Source organism: Podarcis tiliguerta (assembly GCF_965153285.1).
Source record: "Podarcis tiliguerta genome assembly, chromosome: 1".
In the NCBI taxonomy this organism is placed as follows: domain Eukaryota; kingdom Metazoa; phylum Chordata; class Lepidosauria; order Squamata; family Lacertidae; genus Podarcis; species Podarcis tiliguerta.
The window spans coordinates 131081292-131101317 of NC_139534.1; the positions used below are offsets into that span (position 1 = coordinate 131081292).

At 44.4% G+C, this 20026-nt stretch overlaps 1 protein-coding gene across 5 annotated transcripts in view; it reads right to left on the bottom strand.

Annotated features, from left to right (window-relative positions):
- The window catches only part of FERMT2 (FERM domain containing kindlin 2), an 86204-nt gene that overhangs the window by 9324 nt on the left and 56854 nt on the right, over positions 1–20026 (bottom strand). For 3 of the 5 annotated variants that reach the window (XM_083436454.1, XM_083436452.1, XM_083436453.1), the window contains exons 5-13: positions 18881–18913; positions 18049–18274; positions 17843–17945; positions 16588–16695; positions 14810–14944; positions 11488–11537; positions 7657–7781; positions 5351–5457; positions 3683–3904 (exon numbers count right to left, since the gene is read on the bottom strand). In XM_083436454.1, the coding sequence (XP_083292580.1) occupies positions 3683–3904; positions 5351–5457; positions 7657–7781; positions 11488–11537; positions 14810–14944; positions 16588–16695; positions 17843–17945; positions 18049–18274; positions 18881–18913 (1109 nt within the window). The remainder of the gene's footprint in view (positions 1–3682; positions 3905–5350; positions 5458–7656; positions 7782–11487; positions 11538–14809; positions 14945–16587; positions 16696–17842; positions 17946–18048; positions 18275–18880; positions 18914–20026) is intronic. The other 2 variants (XM_083436456.1, XM_083436455.1) reach the window with 1 other exon arrangement.

Here is a 20026-nt window from a genome sequence, read left to right on the forward strand (position 1 = left end):
AGCCCCTCCTGCTTCTCCACTCAATCCATTTCCACATCAAGGGAACTTTTTATGGTCAGAATGGGTACACTTTATCCCACCCGCCCCCACCTCTCCTGCTACCCGCAACATCACTTCTTAACGCACAAGCTACATCAACGCAAGAGCTGTTTCTTCCCCCGCCCTCTTGCATGTTTCAAAGATCATTTTTAAAAACAAATAAATCATAATTGCATTACAAGCGCTCTCGCCATGCTGGGTATAATGGCTCTTTCATAGAATAAATGAAAGTTATACAGGTTGTCAGCACTGTGCCAAAGGAAGGGATCCGCCCCCAGTTTTTCTGGATGGTATCTCCCCTCTTTTGCACACAGAGGCTGTCCCTGCGATTCAAGAACAGTAAGGAACTTTCCTCTGTGATTAAATTTCAAAAAAAATCCTCCAAGTGAACATTATTAAAAACTTCTGCTGCACTGCCCAAGTAATAAACAGGCTGTCTGCAACCCACCCCATGCTTTCTGCTACCTTAATCCTAACCACCTCCAACCTGGTGTCTTCCAGATGTTTTGGTACTACAATTCCCATCAGTGTAACTGTGCCAGCTGGGACTGATGGGAGTTGAAGTCGAAAACATCTGGAGGGCAGCAGGTTGGGGAAAGGGAAGCTGCCCTGTATACCCTGTTCTGAATCAGGCATAGCCGAGAGCTCCAAAAGCACAACACACTTCTTGGAAGTGTTCCCTTCCAGTGGTAGGAATGTCAAGCATTTAAAGTTGAAATGGGGGGAAAAAACCACCACGGAAGATGTACAGTGGTGCCTCGCAAGACGAAATTAATTCGTTCTGTGAGTCTCTTCGTCTAGCGGTTTTTTCGTCTTGCAAAGCAACCCTATTAGCGGATTAGCGGTTTAGCGGCTATTAGCAGCTATTAAAGCCTTAAGGGATTAGCGGATTAGCTGCTAAAAGGCTATTAGCAGCTTAGCACCTTAGAAAAAGGGGGTGGGGAGCGGAAAAAAATCTCAAGACTTGCAAGACATTTTCGTCTTGCGAAGCAAGCCCATAGGGAAATTTGTCCTGCGAAGCGCATCGAAAAACGGAAAACCCTTTCGTCTAGCGGGTTTTCCGTCTTGCGAGGCATTCGTCTTGCGGGGTACCACTGTACTAGGACCACAGCATGTTTTAATTTTCTGTGCACCACTTATAGAGGTATTAAGTGGTATGGAAATGGTCTAAATAAATGAGTAAATGGATACACTGCTCAACACCCCCCCCCCCGTTTTGCTAGGACACCAAAAGAGCAATTGTGTGGTGGCACACAAACGTTAATAGTCACAAGTGCCGACCAAGGAGTTACACCAAAACTTACACATGACTGTAGCAGCACCGAGTCACATGTTTTTGTGCTCATTTCAGTTTTTGCAGGACACAACTTATAACGCTACTAAATACTCCGAAGCCAGTTTGGCTTTGGTGGGGAAAACACAGGAACTGAATATATGTATTCAACAAAAACGTTTTGTTGAATTCATTCAATTCCTGTGTTTTCCCCCACCAAAGTTGAAATCTTTTCCAAGCCTTTGAAAAACAGAGTTTGTAAGGCAGCCCAAGCATGTTCAGAAGGCGACTTTGTAAAGTGAGCTAAACCAAATCCTAGTGCTGATTTATTCTGCCAGCCACAGCTTTCATTCTAAACCTGACTATGCCAGTTATGAACTACTTATTTCCACTTCAGGTCACTTGATTCTATCAATATCCATGGGGTCAAACTTATTTAAGTGGAAATATATTGGCAAAAAAATTATTTTTTGTTTTGTTTTACTGTGCTGGCTGAATAAAATTTCTAGGTAGTGCTGCTCAAGATAACCAAATCCTTCATTCAGCAAATTCCCAAGTTTGGTCACTTTTTAACAACAGCCTGAACAAAACAAATTAAGATTGTGTGCTTTGCAGATTTAAATGACTAATCCCAGATCAAAGCCACAATTAAGCAGTGTTAATGAAACATCCTAATTGTTTTTAAAGCCATCAAATATTAAGAGGTAGCTTTTAAGTAAATTTATAGATGGCAATTAACTGCTTTAAGAATCAGTTACATTAGACAAAACATCTTCACCGTGGTGTTGGAGAGGATGCAAGGCCGTTGGTAGGACAATTCCACGCAAATCAGAATGCGCAATATAATCCAAGTCTGGGTTTACTAACAATATTTAAGGAAGATCAGCTCAATTTATGTTATAAGGAGCTCATCACTTTCTTTTCCTGGTGGCAGCACAGGAACTGGAGAGGACTTAGAATCCTAGAGTTGGAAGAGACCACAAGGGCCATCGAGTCCAACCCCCTGCCAAGCAGGAAACACCATCAGAGCACTCCTGACATATGGTTGTCAAGCCTCTGCTTAAAGATCTCCAAAGAAGGAGACTCCACCACACTCCTGGGCAGCAAATTCCACTGTCGAACAGCTCTTACTGTCAGGAAGTTCTTCCTAATGTTTAGGTGGAATCTTCTTTCTTGTATATCACAGGATGGGGACAGAATGTATGGCCTTATCTGAAAAACGGACGGGAAGAGTTCGTGCCTTGAACAACTCATCTGATGATTCCCCTGAAATACAGCGCCCCTTTACAATATAAAACATTTGAATGAACTGGCGCCCACCGACTATGTGCATAGGTTTATGGCAAAATCAGGCACACTAAATCTTCTGTTCTGGGGGAGTGGGGGAAATGGGGTAAACTTAATGTTCTGTTCATATTTTGTAGAAAACCAATAAAAAAGCCATAAAATAATTAAGAGGTACTCTGTAAAAAGTCACGAGGGAGTGGGAGTAGAAAGAGGGAGGCTGAACTGCTCTTTCTGGGGCGGGGGGAGGGGAGTGTTCAAAGAGCCTCAGTAAAGGGAAATGCAAACAATACTGCTTTTCCCACTGGTAGGACAAAATTTTTTTGTCCAGTAGCACATTACAGTCCAACTAAGTTTGTTCTAGGTATAAGCTTTCGTGTGCATGCACTATACCTAGAACAATGTAGTTGGTCTGTAAGGTGCTACTGGACAATGTTTTTATTTCTATTTTTTTTATTTCAACTGCATCAGACCAATTCGGCTACCTACCTGAAACTGGTAGGGCAGACACTACAGGTGGAGAGATTTCTTAAATTCTGGTTTGGAGTGGGCAGGAACAAGAGAAAAACACACCAGAGGCAGACAGCCTGAACTGAACGTGTGACGTTACATGCTCACCACTTCTCAAGCAACTGAACAATTCCCACTAGTGGAAACAGGCACGACCACTCTCCAAAGCACAGGGAAGTTGACAAACAGATCACACACCTCTGTACAGCATGTTAATGAATCTGGAATGACCATCAGTATTTTAATTGTGAACACAGAGCAGACTCCCCACTCCATCCTTAAAGGTGCATTAAGGAAACAGCAGATAGGAAACACAGTCTTTTTAAACCATTTTTTTAAAAAGCCACCTAGATTTTTCAGTGTCATCAGTGCACACAATGCTTGGCTTCACAATAACACAGCGAAGGAGAGAGTGTTGCCACCATGACCTTACAATCTTATGTCCAATATTGAGCTGGCCAGCATAAGGAAGCGGGTCCAAAGGGGAGGAAACGATCCGTTGGGCGTATCTGGAAATCCACCCACCTTGTTTTCTGGACAAAGGCTCCAGCAAAATAAGACTCCAAAGTTAAGTACCTGCTTGTTTTTATACTTCTTCAGGTATCGAGGGGAAACCAGACATTCAGGGTTGATGTCCGTGGTGACCTGCTCAGCAATTATCTGTGGGTCTGGGTTCAGATGCTGCATTTTCAGAAAAGACAGGATGTTCTGAACTTCCAAGTTGTATGAACTGTCGGCCATGGTTTTGCCCTTGGAGGCTAGCCGGCAAGCTGCCATCCAGTGTGCATACTGCTTCTCCTACAGTGTGAAAAGAAAAGGAGGTGCCCATTAGCCTTCGCTTCATTTCACCCTGGTTCTGACAATTCCAGACCTGAAATTCTCAGTACATACACGGTAAGCCAAACTTAACACCAAATGCATTTGCAGGATAACCAACCATAAGAAAGGAAGAAGAAGAAGAGGAGTTTGGATTTGATATCCCGCCTTTCACTCCCCTTCAGGAGTCTCAAAGCGGCTAACATTCTCCTTTCCCTTCCTCCCCCACAACAAACACTCTGTGAGGTGAGTGGGGCTGAAAGACTTCTTCAAAGAAGTGTGACTGGCCCAAGATCACCCAGCAGCTGCATGTGGAGGAGCGGAGACACGATCCCGGTTCACCAGATTACGAGTCTACCGCTCTTAACCACTACACCATGCTGGCTCACAAAAGGAGACAAAAGGCTCATCTTGCAGAAATACTGTGGCATTCTGTTTTGTAAAGTTGTGCTGGAATTAAGTGTCAATCCCAGGGAATGCTGAATCTGAACACCGCATCTGTGCAGCTTTGCAACCCTGTATTTTCACCTCATATTGTGGGTGGGAGAGAAACATATAAAAAATTGGTGGCTTGTTTATGGCCACCCAGCACAGTTCATGGCTGAGGTGAAATTGTAACTGGGGGCTGGTGCAACTATCCTGCGGTATATAGTTGAATATGAATCCTTTAGTACACGATTTGCAAACTACTACGGGATAGGGAAGAAAGAGTTCCACTAAATGTGCAGCTGAAAATAAGCCACCTTTAGCTACTTCCCTTCCTTCTGTTAAATTGAGAAAAAACTGCTTTTGCCACTGTTTCACCTCACTGGCTCTTGCTGCCAGGGATGGGGTCAGTACTGAGAAATGCCCTCAGGTTTTTGCAGGCAGCCACACAGTGATGATTTGTCACCTTAAACACCTTACAGGGCTTGGACCCAGGCTATCTAAAGGGCCGCCTGTTTCCCATGATTCTTCCCACTTGTTAAAAACTTCTGTGGGAGGCTCTGATCTTGTGGCCTGCCACTGAGGACAGGGCCTCACTGTTGGTGGTGTCTAGGTTCTGGAACTCCCTCTCTTGAGGAGGCCGGCTTAACCCTTTCCCTCAAAGGCCTACAGACAAGACCACTCTGTTCAGATGGGCCTTGGATACTGACTGGTTCTCAAGGGCACTGTTGTTTTGGTGTTTCAGCTGCCTGTTTTTCAGTTGGTTCAAAGAAACAAATGCACCTGCAAGCAACCCGCACATAAAATAAACTGGGTGCTACAGTACCCTTGGTAACACTGCCTCCAAGCCTCCTTGTCCGTAAGGTTCCATATGCAGGGCCAGCCAGTCCCAGAATTTTGTGGTTCCCAGGAAAGCCCTGTAGCGCTCACCCCCTACTCACTCTTCACAAATAAGCATGTGCAGTAGCTGCCCTGTGACAAATCCCCACGATGCAAACTTACGTTATCACAACGGAGCCAAATTTCATTCATGCCCTCAGCCACGGGGATCAGAAGTTTGATGTTGAACTTCTGGCCGGAGATGTTGACATCAGGAGTCACCTCACACCCTACAATAAAAAAGAGCAAGGTTTTATACTCTGCATAAGGATGTGGGTGTAGATAAGATGTGTTATGCTACACGATGCAAGAAGTAGTCTGGTTTTGGGTTCACTATTAGCAGATAAGGATCAAGGAAAAGGATGGAACGACTCGTTCTTGGATTCCGATTTGGACACAGAGGCAGCTGTGAATGAAACTGAGGCAGGATGGAAAGCACAGAGCAAAGTAATAATGGCCTACTATTCATAATAATACGGGACGCGGGTGGCGCTGTGGTCAGAAGGTCGGCGGTTCAAATCCCTGCAACGAGGTGAGCTCCTGTTGCTTGGTCTCTGCTCCTGCCAACCTAGCAGTTCGAAAGTACACCCAAAAGTGCAAGTAGATAGGTACCGCTCCAGCAGGAAGGTAAATGGCGTTTCCGTGCGCTGCTCTGGTTCGCTAGAAGCGGCTTAGTCATGCCGGCCACATGACCCGGAAAAACTGTCTGTGGACAAATGCTGGTCCCCTCGGCCAGTAAAGTGAGATGAGTGCCGCAACCCCAGAGTCATCCGCGACTTGACTTAACTGTCAGGGGTACCTATTTAACTGGAGCGGTACCTATTTATTTACTAGCACTATGACGTGCTTTCGAACTGCTAGGTTGGCAGGAGCAGGGACTGAGCAACAGGAGCCCACCCTGTCACGGGGTTTTGAACCGCCGACCTTCTGATCAGCAAGTCCTAGGCTCTGTGGTTTAACCCACAGCGCTACCCGTGTCCCTTATCTGAAATGGTGAGAATACCCCAATGTGCAGGTGGATCTTGATGAATGTGGGCACCACCTTCAGGGCTGCAGCTTTTAACACAACCCTCCTCTAGAGATGGAAGCAGTGTGATTCTGAAAAGGAATCGCTTTTCTTAGAAGCAGTGAATGCAATTTTAGTCCTTTTTCAGCTCCTCCTAAAGAATTCTTTTAAAATTCAGTCAGCAGCAGCTTTGTTCAAAAGCTCCCAAAAAGGTATTCCAGGCTTCCCTTCCCCAGAACATATCCTCGTAGCTATAGTCTGAGGTCATTTGGCAGCCTCTCTCCGTTTCTGCCTCAAAGGCTTTTTTTTTTTTTTTTAAAGGATGTCAGCCATGCCTGTTTCACAACCCTCCAAGCTGGAATACTTTACTGCTGAATACAAGCAGAGCTGGTAGCCTTAGGAATGTCAGATGCAGCAGAAATTCCTTGCAAATGGTATCTGAATAAATGTCTCTGCATACTGAAAGGGATGGGGGGGGGGGGCGTGCTTAAAACCAGGAAATGCTATTAGATAATAAAATAGCTTAGTTTTGATTAGACAAAGTAGCACTGATTTTGTTTCTCAAAAATTTGTTTTTTTCTCATGTCTTCTGAAAGCTCCTCATTGCAATTTGCTTTACCCTTTACGTAGTTAATTTGGGAGCATACATATTGCATTATGATTATGATTATTATTCCCCCTTTTCCCGACAGAGATAGAAATAAGAACAGATAAAGTCTCTCTCTCTCTCTAATTTACTTATGCAGAATGAAGTCTTGCTTTCAGACCAGCAGCAGAACATTCTGTAGGGACTCTGCTTGTTACAGCCACACATACAAGGGTTTGTTTGTGGCAGATAAAGCAGTAGCATCATCTGCTTGGGAAATGGGGACACAGCCATGCTATTCTACGCCATGAGCCAACAAAACCCTCTAAAAGTCATTAATGTGGCACAATGGCCAACGTAGCTTTCATCAATTCTGACAGCCTTCAGGACGGCCTCTTCCCTGCCTCCAACAAAACAGTATGACATGACAGAGGGGTGAAGCAGCTGCTGAACGGATCTCCCAGTGGGATGATATTGCATGACAAGCACAAAGGAATGTTTATGCCCTTGCTCGGACCAGGGTTCTTCTGCCCATCTAGGTAGCAAGCAAAGACACCTTGATCACTTTTATTTAAGTGCTGCGGAATTTAAAAACAAACAAATGAACCACGAATGCAGCACTAGAGGTGAAATGGGAAGAGGTATACCAAAATTGCATGTATTCCCTGACTGCCAGCCACATCCCAATATCCACCGCCCCCGCTATAAATGTACACACAGAAAGTATTGCTTTGTTTTATTATGGTGTTTTCTGTTTTGCTTGACTATATTCCTCAATTCTCTGAAAAAGCCCAATCGAGAAACTATTTTAGAAAAACCCCGCTTGCCTTTTCTTACCTCTCAAATTCATCTGGTGAGCCGGAGTCCCATTGGATTCTTCTTTGCTCTTGTAACAGGAAATAGATGTGTCTTTGAAGGTGCACCAGTACTGCTTGTAACCCTTCAGCGTCAGCTTCTTTGGCCTGTTAGCAATGAACATGAACATGAGGAAAAACCATGTTTGCACCCAGCATGTGTCACATGCAACTCAAGTTCAAGAGCGATCTCCAGAAACTAAATCTGAAATGGTGGCAGAATGATAACCTCCGCCTAACTGTGTATGATGGCTCCCACCATTCCTGTGAAGATTACAGAAAGCCCGCATTTCACTTTAGGTGCTTTATTCAGCTTTATGCACGCAGCAAAAAACAAGAACAAAAAAATGGAGGAGGGTCTCAGAAAAAAACAACTTTGGCCACCCACCACTGAACCCAATATATTTTGAGTATGAGCAATTTTTGGTTTTAGGCGCAATCCCCAGAATGGAACCCCTGGCTAAGTTGCGGGCTTAATGTATACAAAAGGGACACATTGCCATGGCTCATATTTTCATCAGGGACCAATGCTGAATTATGTGACAGAGGAATGGTATGAGCTTGCCTGCTTACATACAGATAACCATCCCGTGCCAACTGGGGCTTCCATATGAATGGTCAGCCATGCAGCTGCCCCATTGACTTGATATTCTTTTCTACCCACCTTCTTTATTTTATTTTTTGGAGGGGAACTCATCAGCATAAGCCTCAGTGTGCATGTGTGAAAGTACCAGCTCACACAGAAGACGACGAGATGACCACTGGGGTCACTTCCAACTCTACAATTCTAAGTCTCTGCGATTCTAAGTCATAGTGTGTGATGTTGTGTTGTGTTTTTACTATTTTTTGTTAGCAGCTGCCCAGAGTGACTGGGGCAAGCAAGCAGGCAAATACCTCTACATCTGCAGTTACTGAACTTCCCCTGCAACGCATAGCTATAGTCAGGTCTTGAACTGCATTTTCCAGGCTCCATCAACTGGATACCCCTCAGCTATTTTGGACTGCAAATCCCAACAGCCGTGCTGGCTGGGGCAAATGGGAGTTGTAGTCCAAAAAGAGCAGAGGAGCACCAGGTTGATGAATCCTACCCTGTAATATGTGGTGCAACTCAGCTGTGGGTTTTTCGTAATCTGCATGGGCTGGCAATGACTAGGCCCCTCACAAACCAGAGCACTCTAGGCAAAGTAGCAGCAGATTCCAGAACCCTGCTGCAGTTGTGCAGAAACTGCTTGAGTAATAAATCAACGTGGATAGGTTTCTTGGAAGGCAGGATGTTTGCCAGCTGCTGTTGCTGCTGTTTATTCTTAATGCGCTTGTGATTCAACAGAGGCCTAGGCATTTGCCTCCAGTTCCTGCTCTCCAGTGCAGCTTTTCGTTTTAGCACCAAACAAGGTCCTACCTTCTTCCCCATGCTGGCCTTTTGGCCATTTGCAAGGAGGATTTGCCCATTCCACATGCCCCAAATACACACTTCCTGGTCTTTTGAGAAATCTACAGTGGGTCCAGCCTGATATTTTTTCTTCTGAATCCTGCTGCTCACTTAAAAAAACAAAAAGCCAGATTTTCATAGAATCATAGAAACATAGAGTTGGAAGAGACCAGAAGGGCCATCGAGTCCAACCCCCTGCCAAGCAGGAAACGCCATCAGAGCACTCCTGACATATGGTTGTCAAGCCTCTGCTTAAAGACCTCCAAAGAAGGAGACTCCACCACACTCCTTGGCAGCAAATTCCACTGTCAAACAGCTCTTACTGTCAGGAAGTTCTTCCTAATGTTTAGGTGGAATCTTCTTTCTTGTAGTTTGGATCCATTGCTCCGTGTCCGCTTCTCTGGAGCAGCAGAAAACAACCTTTCTCCCTCCTCTATGTGACATCTTTTTATATAGGATCCTTTTAAGCGCACTCTTTTTCTAGGGCATTGTACTCAAATGTGTTTAGTCTGTTATATCCTTGCAACAACCCTGAGGGCTAAGTTTAGCAGAGAGCATACAACTTGCCACATCACCCAGCACGTTTCACAGAGAAGGGGCCACCTGAAGCCAGGTTCCCCTTGTCATCTAAATCCAACATTCTGCCAGCACCACGCTGGCTTCCACTTTTAGAACTGCAGCTCTCTGATACGTCCGAGGTTGCCTGAGGGTGTTTACAACTAATGGAAATGCCCAGGAAACGAAAGGGAAAGGCAGTTCAGTGTCTCCCCACCCCACAATATGAAAAGAATCGGGGTGGGGATGGGGAACCAGCTACCTATAACCCACTGCAAGGATGACTAGGACTTCCTAGGGACCACTGATAGCCCAGAAAGCAGCCCACGTTTTAATGTGTTGCCTTGCAAACAGCTGTTCTCCACTTCCTCTACATACCTCGCTATATTACACATACAGCCAATTCCTGGATTCCTGTCATGTCCAGAGTATGGTGGGTATTAGCTTGCAATAGACGACAAAGGCTGCCAAGACATTAGTCAAAGTCCAGACACAACTGTTTCCAGTTTCCACATGCCCTGATCCAAGATAATACTCTTCCTCCCCCCCTCCAAAGAAAATGCCTTATTTAAAAATCAAAATAAATCTGACTAAAGAATAGCGCAGCTAGCCTAAAGCTGGTGTTTTCTGGCAGCTTAAATAGAGCAAACTGGCCGGAATCAAGCTTGTTTATTATCCATCTATGTGCTCATGAAGTCCAAGGAAGGTACTGGAGTGATATTTCAAGCTACGCAACAGTCCCTAATTTTAAGACAGCTGGGATGGCTGCCAGGGTTAACTCCATCACAGAAAACATTTCAGCACCAGCTACTGATCTAAGGAGTAGTAAAGGACCTGAACCACTTTTAATATCTAAAACGCAAGATGCTGGGTCTCAAACCATTCTGCAGTTCTTATCCTCCAATATGGAAGCCATTGGCTGCATCCAGTGCTAATCCCAATTTAGAGCAGACCCACTGAAATGAATGGAAATGACTCATGGAGGGCCATTAATTCAAATGCGTCTACTCTGAGTAGGACCAGCATTGGATTCAACCCATAAATTCGAACAATGGGTCACTTCATGCACAGACGTATGTATAATTCTGGCATTATTTATTTAGCACTGAGGGATGGATTGCAGGTACCAAATCAATCACCACAACTGATGTTTTCATACACTTCAAATCACTTACTTTCCCAAAGTGAAGTACACAAGTACAGTATGTCAACCTGATCAGCGTGCAGAGATTAGCTGCGGTTATCATTGCATAGCTTTAAATATTACCGTATTTTTTGCTCTATAAGACGCACCAGACCACAAGACGCACCTAGTTTTTGGAGGAGGAAAACAAGAAAAAAAATATTCTGAATCCCAGAAGCCAGAATAGCAAGAGGGATCGCTGCACAGTGAAAGGAGCAATCCCTCTTGCTGTTCTGGCTTCTGGGATAGCTGCACAGCCTGCATTCGCTCCAAAGGACGCACACACATTTCCCCTTACTTTTTAGGAGGGAAAAAGTGAGTCTTATAGAGCAAAAAATACAGTACTCCAGTACCTGTCTTGGACTTCATGAGCACATAGATGGATAATAAACATACTCAAAGATACTCTTAGTTGTCAAGCCCTGGCCTGGCAGTGAAAATAAATCCAGGGGCTGAGTGCATAAGATGTTTAAGCCATCTGTAACATTAAGATCTGTACTTCCTAAGTATATGTGGTAGAGGCTGCTTCAGGTTTCAAAGCCAAGCCGAGGGAACCCCTAGAGATTCTAGGAAAGAAGCATTGCAATTTTTATCATTAAGGTTCGCTGATCTTTGCTGCACTCCCAGGATTTCCAGCCAATACTTACTTGAAGACTTTAATGAAGTCGGCAAGCTCCGGGATCGAAGTGATGTCACCCTGAAAACAAGACATCAGCCATTGTGTGTTTCATGTGCCAGAAACAAGAATCAGTACTGGGAGGGGAAATGCTTTGGGGACAGCAATTCAGCTTATTAAAATGCTTCCAGGGTTGCTTCAAAAAGGCAGCATCCTTGCTTGAGTAGGAAGAACAAGAAAAGACCTGATTCAATTAAAAAAAACAATTATAGCAACAAAACTTCAAGGACTTTCTGGCTATGGATGGCCAGCTAGAAAACTGTGTTGTTTTAGATCTTTGGAGAGGCTAAATGGTCTGGTTTTTTTCAGATGCTTTCAAACAAGAAAGACAGGCTCCTATTTAACTTTCCAGTGCAGTACAGTATTATATTCATACCACTGAGCCTAGGGCTTGCCGATCAGAAGGTCGGCGGTTCAAATCCCCGCAACGGGGTGAGCTCCTGTTTGGTCCCAGCTCCTGCCAATCTAGCAGTTCGAAAGCACGTGCAAGTAGATAAATCGGTACCACTCCAGTGGGAAGGTAAACGGCGTTTCCGTGCGCTGCTCTGGTTTCGCCAGAAGTGGCTTAGTCATGCTGGCCACATGACCCGGGGGAACTGCATAGGCTCAGAATAATTTTATTTATCCATACTGAGTCCATGTTAAAATATTCTCTCTTGCCTTTTAAAACAAGATCATGGCCTGTTCAGGTGATGTGCCTAAGGGGAAAATCTCATTGTGTGTAGAAGGTCTAGGGCTGCATGTGGTGGTCCCATGTGGCCCAGGCCTACTAATTTAGCCCCAGTCCTTCTTTATTGGAGCAAGGAGGGTTTGAAGTGGGCCTTCTGCCTGCAGCTGTAGAAGTCTCTGCTCAACTGGGAGCCCCTTTGTAACTTCTCTGCTCAGCATGGAAATGTTTGGGATAAGTGGGCAGGGATGCAAACCTTGGGGGTGAGGCTAGCATGTTCCACTCCATGCCCCCAACACACTCTTCAGGCATTAATGCCTGAGGAGGACTCATGTGGGAATCTAGCAAAAAAACGTAGACCATTCCAGACTGAGGTCAGCCCCCCACAGCTGATGACTGTCTGTAATAGAGTGAACCTTGCTTTGCAACAGAGAATGGCAGCTGTGCCTCCAAAGCTATAAATGACTTCCAATCCACTCCTCTGCCCTTGGGCACCATACACAGCTCCTTCTCTTTCAGCTGCTGAGGAATCAGAAGCTCAGGCCAATAGAATCCTGCCTTTACTGGAATGGGCATTCCTCAAACTTGCAGAACTGAATGGACACAGATTCCAATGGCTCTTGCATTTCAAGACAAAGGCATTCCAGAGTTGCATGCAGAGCTTTGCTTAGCCAACAGCTCATTTCCTTTCCCCATCTGTCCAAATATGCACATGCTTCTGTAGGAAGAGTTCTCAGTGTCTGAGATGCGTCTTCCCAGTGGAGGCAGTAACTTTACAGCAACAGAAAGGGCAGGGATCATTTCGAATGAGTCTTCAGGAAAGCACGTGCCTGAATTGAAATTGTATCCTCCTATAAAGAACAAACTATTGAAACTCAGCAGCGAACTGATGAACTGAGTGAATGGTTCAGTGCCTGATTTAGGGCAGTGCAACTAGTTCCCCCCCACTGGGTGCCAAGTCGAAGGGGTGCCCGCCTTCTTAAAGCCTGGTAAGTGCTTGCCCTGCTTTGGGAAGGAGGTGGGAGGGCTCTAGGATTCTGCCAGAGCCCTTGTGCTTCCTTCCCAAAGCTCGCTTACCCAGCTTGGGGAAGGCAGTGAAAGGGCATCACATTTTGGCTTCGCTCAGGGCGCTATATTACCATGGATGCCTGGAATTCCTTATCATCTTGCCACATCATCCAGTTTTTGTGCCTCAGATTACTCAACAAGAGGAACACTATATGGTGAGCTCCCCATACCCCACATTATTTAGGTATTATGTTGATGTCTCTGCACCTCTCTGTCATTTTTCTTTTGATTAACTGCTGCAAGCCGATAGGTAATGACTTGATTTCCGCTGCACTTTGCTTGTTTCTCCTTGCCTGGGCCTCTCTAAGAGACCCCAGCTCTTTGCACTGATTCGTCGGGCCCAATGCCCGAGACAAGAGTGAGTCCCACTTAACACTGCTCAGTTGGCATTTAAGTTGCTTGCTGGAAAGAAATGGGGGAAATGAAAGAACCCCTGCGCTAAGACAGGAAAGTTTAACAGGTATGCTCCATAATCGAAAGAAGATGAAATCCTTACATCACAGGCAGCAGGGCTAAATGGGTAACTTCCATTAAAACTTCTGTAGATTCTCCTGTTTTACACAGTAATCTTGATATTCTTCCTCTGATTTATTTACACATTTTAAAAGGCTGAGATGAGAGGCTGAACCAATTTGAAAGATAGGCAACATCAAAGACTTGTGTTGCATCCCAGCATAAGCAATCGTGTAAAAAATTGTGTATGAGGGCAGGATGCTTATCTCTGGAGGGTAAAATCTGCAGTTCCAGAGACTCTGCAACCTATGAACAATCCAAGTTGGGCCACAAGGGAAGTGCTTGGCAGAAGGACGTGCTTGGGATTCCTTGGCAGTGTCGGGTCTCTCGGAATAAGCACTCTTTAATGACGCTGGGCTGTATAAATGAACCCAAAAGAGACTCGTGCTCTTGCATCAAGTTTCTGATCTGCAGTGTTTACTGTGAGCAACATAATTCCTAAGTGCAAAAGTCTCCTGCGCAAGTTTCGCTGAAACGAATGGAGTTGTGCAAAAGAACGACTGGTGCAGAACTCCCACCCATTGCAACAACACTTGTGCAGGAGAAAATTTTGCAGGGAATGCATTTCTGGCTTATTGCATCACAAGAACAGGTCTGCAAGAGAACAAAGAAAGCAGGAGATGACTGCTTCAATGGAGACTCTTGCAAGGGGATCCAGGGGTTTCGCTTCCTGTTCCATTCTGACACTTTGCTAGAGGGAGCTGCTGGCCTGCTCTCTGTTGAGTCAGCCCATCCACTGTAGATGATCAGTGACATTATAGCAGGGGTATGGAGCCTGTGGCCCTCCAGATGTCAGGGATGGTGCAGCAATATTTGGAGGAGCACAGGTTCCCATCTCTGAATTAGAGTTATAAAACCGCATAGTCTTTAGCCTGTTTCTTCACTGTGGGAAGTCTGCTTCTCATTCACAGATAAAGCTGCTCTCAAAATGTTCATTTAGGTCTATCCACTCAATTGCACGTTTTCTTCCCGATTGCCAGCCCCAATGCTTTGGCAGAGATGTGCTCTTTAGGTCAAGATTGAAGCTCCCACTTCCTGCCCTTACCAGAATTGTGGATGTCTTCCCACCTTCCAGAGTAATCTCCAGGTCAGAAAGGGCAGCGTCAACTTCATCAACCTCTTTGTCACTGTTGTTCAAGTGATTTTCAGATGACATGATGGACAGCTTATTGATGTGGTACTGCAAGAAAGGAGTAAAGAGCCAAATAAAGACGACTGTAAATGAAACCGCACTTCGGCTAAGAGAAGATTACCGTAACCAAATCCTCAAAAGAACTCCCAGGGCGGGTGGGGAGGAGTAGCTTTTTCTGCAAGGTAACATTCATGCCTGACATTTTCCTGTGAAGCTACTGTGTAGTATATTAAGGGTGTGGAGCTTACTGGGTGGTGTTAAACTTCTTCTCCACTTGAAGCTCTCCAATTTATATTGGCAAGACCAAAAGGTACCCAGACCTTTGTGACCTGTTAGAGCTTGGTGATCTTATAAGTGTGTGTCATTTAAAAGACCAATTCTACTTCCAGAAGATGGCAAATGTGGTGCATCTCTTTACCGTCATGTTAATTCCAACTACCAATTTACAGAGGTATTTAACACTAGTCCTACTCAGAGTAAACCCCCTGAAGTTAACGGACATGCCCAGGGTCTCGTCTGCAGTACAAATATGATCAAGTATCAAAACGCTACAAAAAGTAATGGCTTCCCCCACCCCCAAGAGTTCTGGGGAATGTAGTATGTTAAGAATCTCAGTGTGGTTTAGTAATCCCTCTTTCCCAGGGATGTCTGGGAACTGTAGCTCTGTCAGTATTATAGGTATCTCTTAACAAGTTACCTGAAGATCTCAAACATAAATGTTAGGCCTTACAACCTTAGGTTTCTTCCTGCACAATAGCTGTGGTCTATTTACCACACAGAACTACAGTTTCCAGAGTCTCCTGGGGAAAGAGATGGATTGAGTCAGTGTGGTGTAGTGGTTGAGAGCGGTAGTCTTGTAATCTGGGGAACCGGGTTCGTGTCTCCGCTCCTCCACATGCAGCTGCTGGGTGACCTTGGGCCAGTCACACTTCCTTGAAGTCTCTCAGCCCCACTCACCTCACAGAGTGTGTGTTGTGGGGGAGCAAGGGAAAGGAGATTGTTAGCCGCTTTGAGACTCCTGAAGGGGAGTGAAAGGCGGGATATCAAATCCAAACTCTTCTTCTTCTGTTAAACCACTCTGGAAACATATCTTTGAAAGAGCCAGGCAGTAAAAAGGACAGATACAGGAGAATGCCCCCACTTGAAATAATTATGATGTGATGCCCCCTTCAAGGGAATAAAGTGTGAAGGGGACTTGAGTTGGCATTAAATCTGTTTATATGTGCTGTATTGTGTGTGCCAAAAATGGCAAACTGTGTCCTATTCTAGAGAAGGAGGGTAGAATGTATTTTTGGGAAACCCAGGGATTATCACCAGCTGTTTGAGAGGCTCAGTGCCAGAACCCTGTGGTTCAGTAACCTAATGTACTTGTTGTTTGCTTAAAAGCCAACAAAAAAAGGAAAGATGGATACAAACATGTTTGCGAAAAAGAATCCAAATTCCTTTGCTTGAGACATAACAAGGAGGAAAATTATTTTGAAATCACCTAAAAAGGTTCAAGTAAACCCTAAAAAATGGGGAAGAAGCCAAGATCTGTCAGGGAAAAAACATTCTAGCCACTGAAAAAATATAGGGCAAGACACAAAGCTCAGTCAGCATGTCAGAGGCACTAATACTTTCTAGAGAACGGTATCGTTAAGATGGCAAAAATTAAAAGTTCAGAGATTTGCACCTACAGCATCTCCACTCACCTGCAATGCTGCAAACATCATCATTTCCTCCTCTGTGCACTCTATTTCTTCCAAAAGAATAGCCCATTTCGACTGCTCATAGAGTTGGTTGATTCTGATCGCATCGTACTATGGGGACATGACCATATAATTCTTACAGGACCCTGCTTAAGGATTATAGCACATAGCTTTTTGTAGTCAAGTAATAAAATCCTGTCAAATCATTAAGGCTTTTGAATGCCTTCGTTTCTATTTGCTGCGTCAGTCTGAAATACCAGAGCTTGCATATGGCAGAGGAAAACTTCCAGCCCACTAGGAGCTAGTATATGTCCAGCCATTAGTCACTCTCACTGCTATAAAGGAAAGTCATCACAAAGAAACCAGCTATCCTAAATCTGCTCAAATTGTTTGCCCAATCCTACACATTTTCCAGCCTCATTTGCAATTAAGCCTTTTGTCTTTGTTCTATCAACACTGCTTAACTAGTGGTGCTTCTAGATATAAGTAGGATGAAGTACTGCCACCAAACATTAATTACCTAACAGTTCTGCAAAAGTTTGGGCTGGGTTGCCCATCAGATTATGGCTGTTCCAATTTCCAACCCAAAAGGCAGGCATGTCCAAAATCCGTTTTGGGGGCCTAACCTGGCCTGCCGGTCGGTTTAATCCGGCCCCTATGGCAGTTTATTTCCGGGGGTAAAATCCCTTTAAGAAGCTCAACAACGTCAATCCTAAAAAAAGGGCAACCTTCGGCCCTTCGCTTCATCAAATCTGGCCCTCTTTGAAAAAAGTTTGGACACCACTGCCATAAGGAGAGGGAGCCCAGCAGATAATACCTTTCCTAGTCTTCCCGAAGCCACAAGTTTTTGTTTGTCTAATTCAGAAGCACTCTCTGTTTCCCCCCGCCTTGCCTTCTGTCACTTCAGTTATACCCCCAAAGGGTCAAAATTCATTGCTAGCCTGAATATTGGAAAAACAAACATTTAATTTTCACAAGACACATACCAAATTATTCCACTAGCTTAATTAAATCCATATGCAGAATCAGCGTTTCCTCTCTAGAGCATGAAGCGCAACCGTGCTATTGGTACGGATTCAGCTTCTAAGCAGGCAAGAATTGCAGAGCCGTCGAGCCTGTGCAGTATTACTGGGTTTAGAACACTTTGGCTCCTTTCCCCTCCTTACAGTACACGTGTGTCATCCATGCCCTTTTCTGTCTCTCCATCACAGACACTGAAAATCCTACAGAAGATATCCCAGCACACATAGCATTATACCTTAGGATTCAAATCAAAGAAGCTGTAGTACTTAAACCGAAGAAGCAAGGCTTCATTCTCCTTCACATCCTGCTCCATAAGTGACCTTGAAGAATCCAGCCACCTGCCAACACACAAAGAAAGTGCTGGCTTAGTCATTTCAAATGATGTTTTCCCCCTCTTCTTCTTCAAAATATAAGCTGCTTAAATAAGCTTTTAAAACCTACCCCTGGTTGATCTTGGCCTTATCCAGAAGCGCCTGTGGTTTATACATTTTGGCTAAGATTTCTGGGGAGGTGATGGGCTGGCTGACGGCAAGTATACCTGGATTCCCTTCTGATAAAGCACTATCTCCAAACCAAGCCGAAGTTGGCGACAAAGGACTCCCATCATGTGAATCGTAAGTTGGCGTCATGGTTTTGCTATAAAGCCCTGGGCTTGAATAAATGCTTCCTAATTTGAGAGAAGAGAATTGGAACAAAGTTATCATTAGAATAAAAGATAGCATTTTGTTTCACTGAATGAAGAACAAATAGACAAGCGAAGCGTTCCGCAAAGAAATTTAAGTGTGCAAGGAGCAGGGAGCACAGGAATTTGAGTGACAGGCAAATTTGGCTCCCATTTCCATCATATCACAAAAAGCAAGAACTTGCATCTCAAAATGCTCACTGGAGTTCATACATTTCCCCATGATCTGTGAATCTGTACTTTACATTATCATAAAGCAGATACTGCTTGCAGGAGAGTAAGTAACTGATGCTTCTAGGGCTCTGCTTCTGATATAATGTTAAAATCAAAACTATATTTTGATTTAATATTACTAAGCCACTTTCCCAACAACATGGTCAAACTCAAAGCATCCCCCAACAATATCAATATCCTAAATAATTGTTCAATGGGAAAAGACGACCCAGAACTGCATTTCCATGCTTTTAAGTAGAGCAAAAAAACTAAGAACGTCCTGTAACATGAGGATTTTCAGACTCGTGTAGATGAGAGGTAGGAAAACAGTCAAAAGAAAAGTCACAGGAGATGAAGTCCTACCCACATGGGGCTCACCTTTCACTGGGCCGATGTAAAGAACATCAGAGCCTATAGAGAAGGAAAGAAAGGAAGTCAGAAGGTAAGATGAAGACGCAGAAAGAAGCAGAAATAAGAATAGCAGGGGTGAAAAACAGGCAGGGGTGAAAAACAGGCAGAGATGTTCAAGGGTGCAACTGAGCACATGACACATGTGAAGAGGTCTGAACTGTACACCTGGTGGCAGGTGAAACAGTATAATAAAGCCTACAGGCAGTAATTTTATTATGGCAATGTGTATCAAGTGACAATGCAAAACAGCAGAAATCTAAAAGATCAATAGTATACGCCTGTAACTATTGTTTTTAGCACCAAGCGCCCATGTTGGAAAATCAGGGCTGTGAAATTAGAGCAGACTGTTGCCAGGTTGGGTAAGTCCATTTCCACCCAGTCCTCCAGGAAAATGAGGACTTGGCCAAGATGAGCATTATGACTTCTATCTGACAAGGGAGGAAATACAAAACTCCTGCTTCGTCATCTTTTGCCTATACACGCAATGGAAGGAAATGAAGTAGTCTGTTCATTACTTCCCTTGCTTGGCAATTATCTCAGTGCTTTTGCAAACATTATCCAGAACACTGGAAAGTGGAAATAGTTTTGCCTTTCCTCCTTCTTCTTTTTTTACTGAGCAACTGGGTAAGAATTCTGCCTGACTGCTACTCTTTATAAATGCCAAAGAAAAGGACTCTGCAGCTTTCGTTGGGGGGGAGAAAGGAGAGTATGGTAAGATGCTTATTTCTAAATGTATAAAAATCCTTATATGTCAATACAGCTTTGTGCAGGGAGCCATTTGTAGCAGTTAGTTTTCACCTAACACACAACCAACTGAGTTAATACACAGGATAGCAGAACTCTTGAAAAACAGGCTGAGTTTTCACTTTTTCCCGTAAAAGCTGTACATTGCACAGAAACTCTCCTTGGGAAATGAAGATGATGAAGTCACGGCATAAGGACTTTACCACTTCAGAAATGAGTATCTGAAGCAGCCCTCGCTGAAGGCAGTAAAGAGTTTCCCTTTTCTTGGCTGAACTCTGAGAAACAAATACGGCTGCCTGGATTTCAGCATGCGGCTCCCCAGGCTCAAAACCAACTCTTCTTAAAATAGTTCACGAGAGTCTAAGCTGC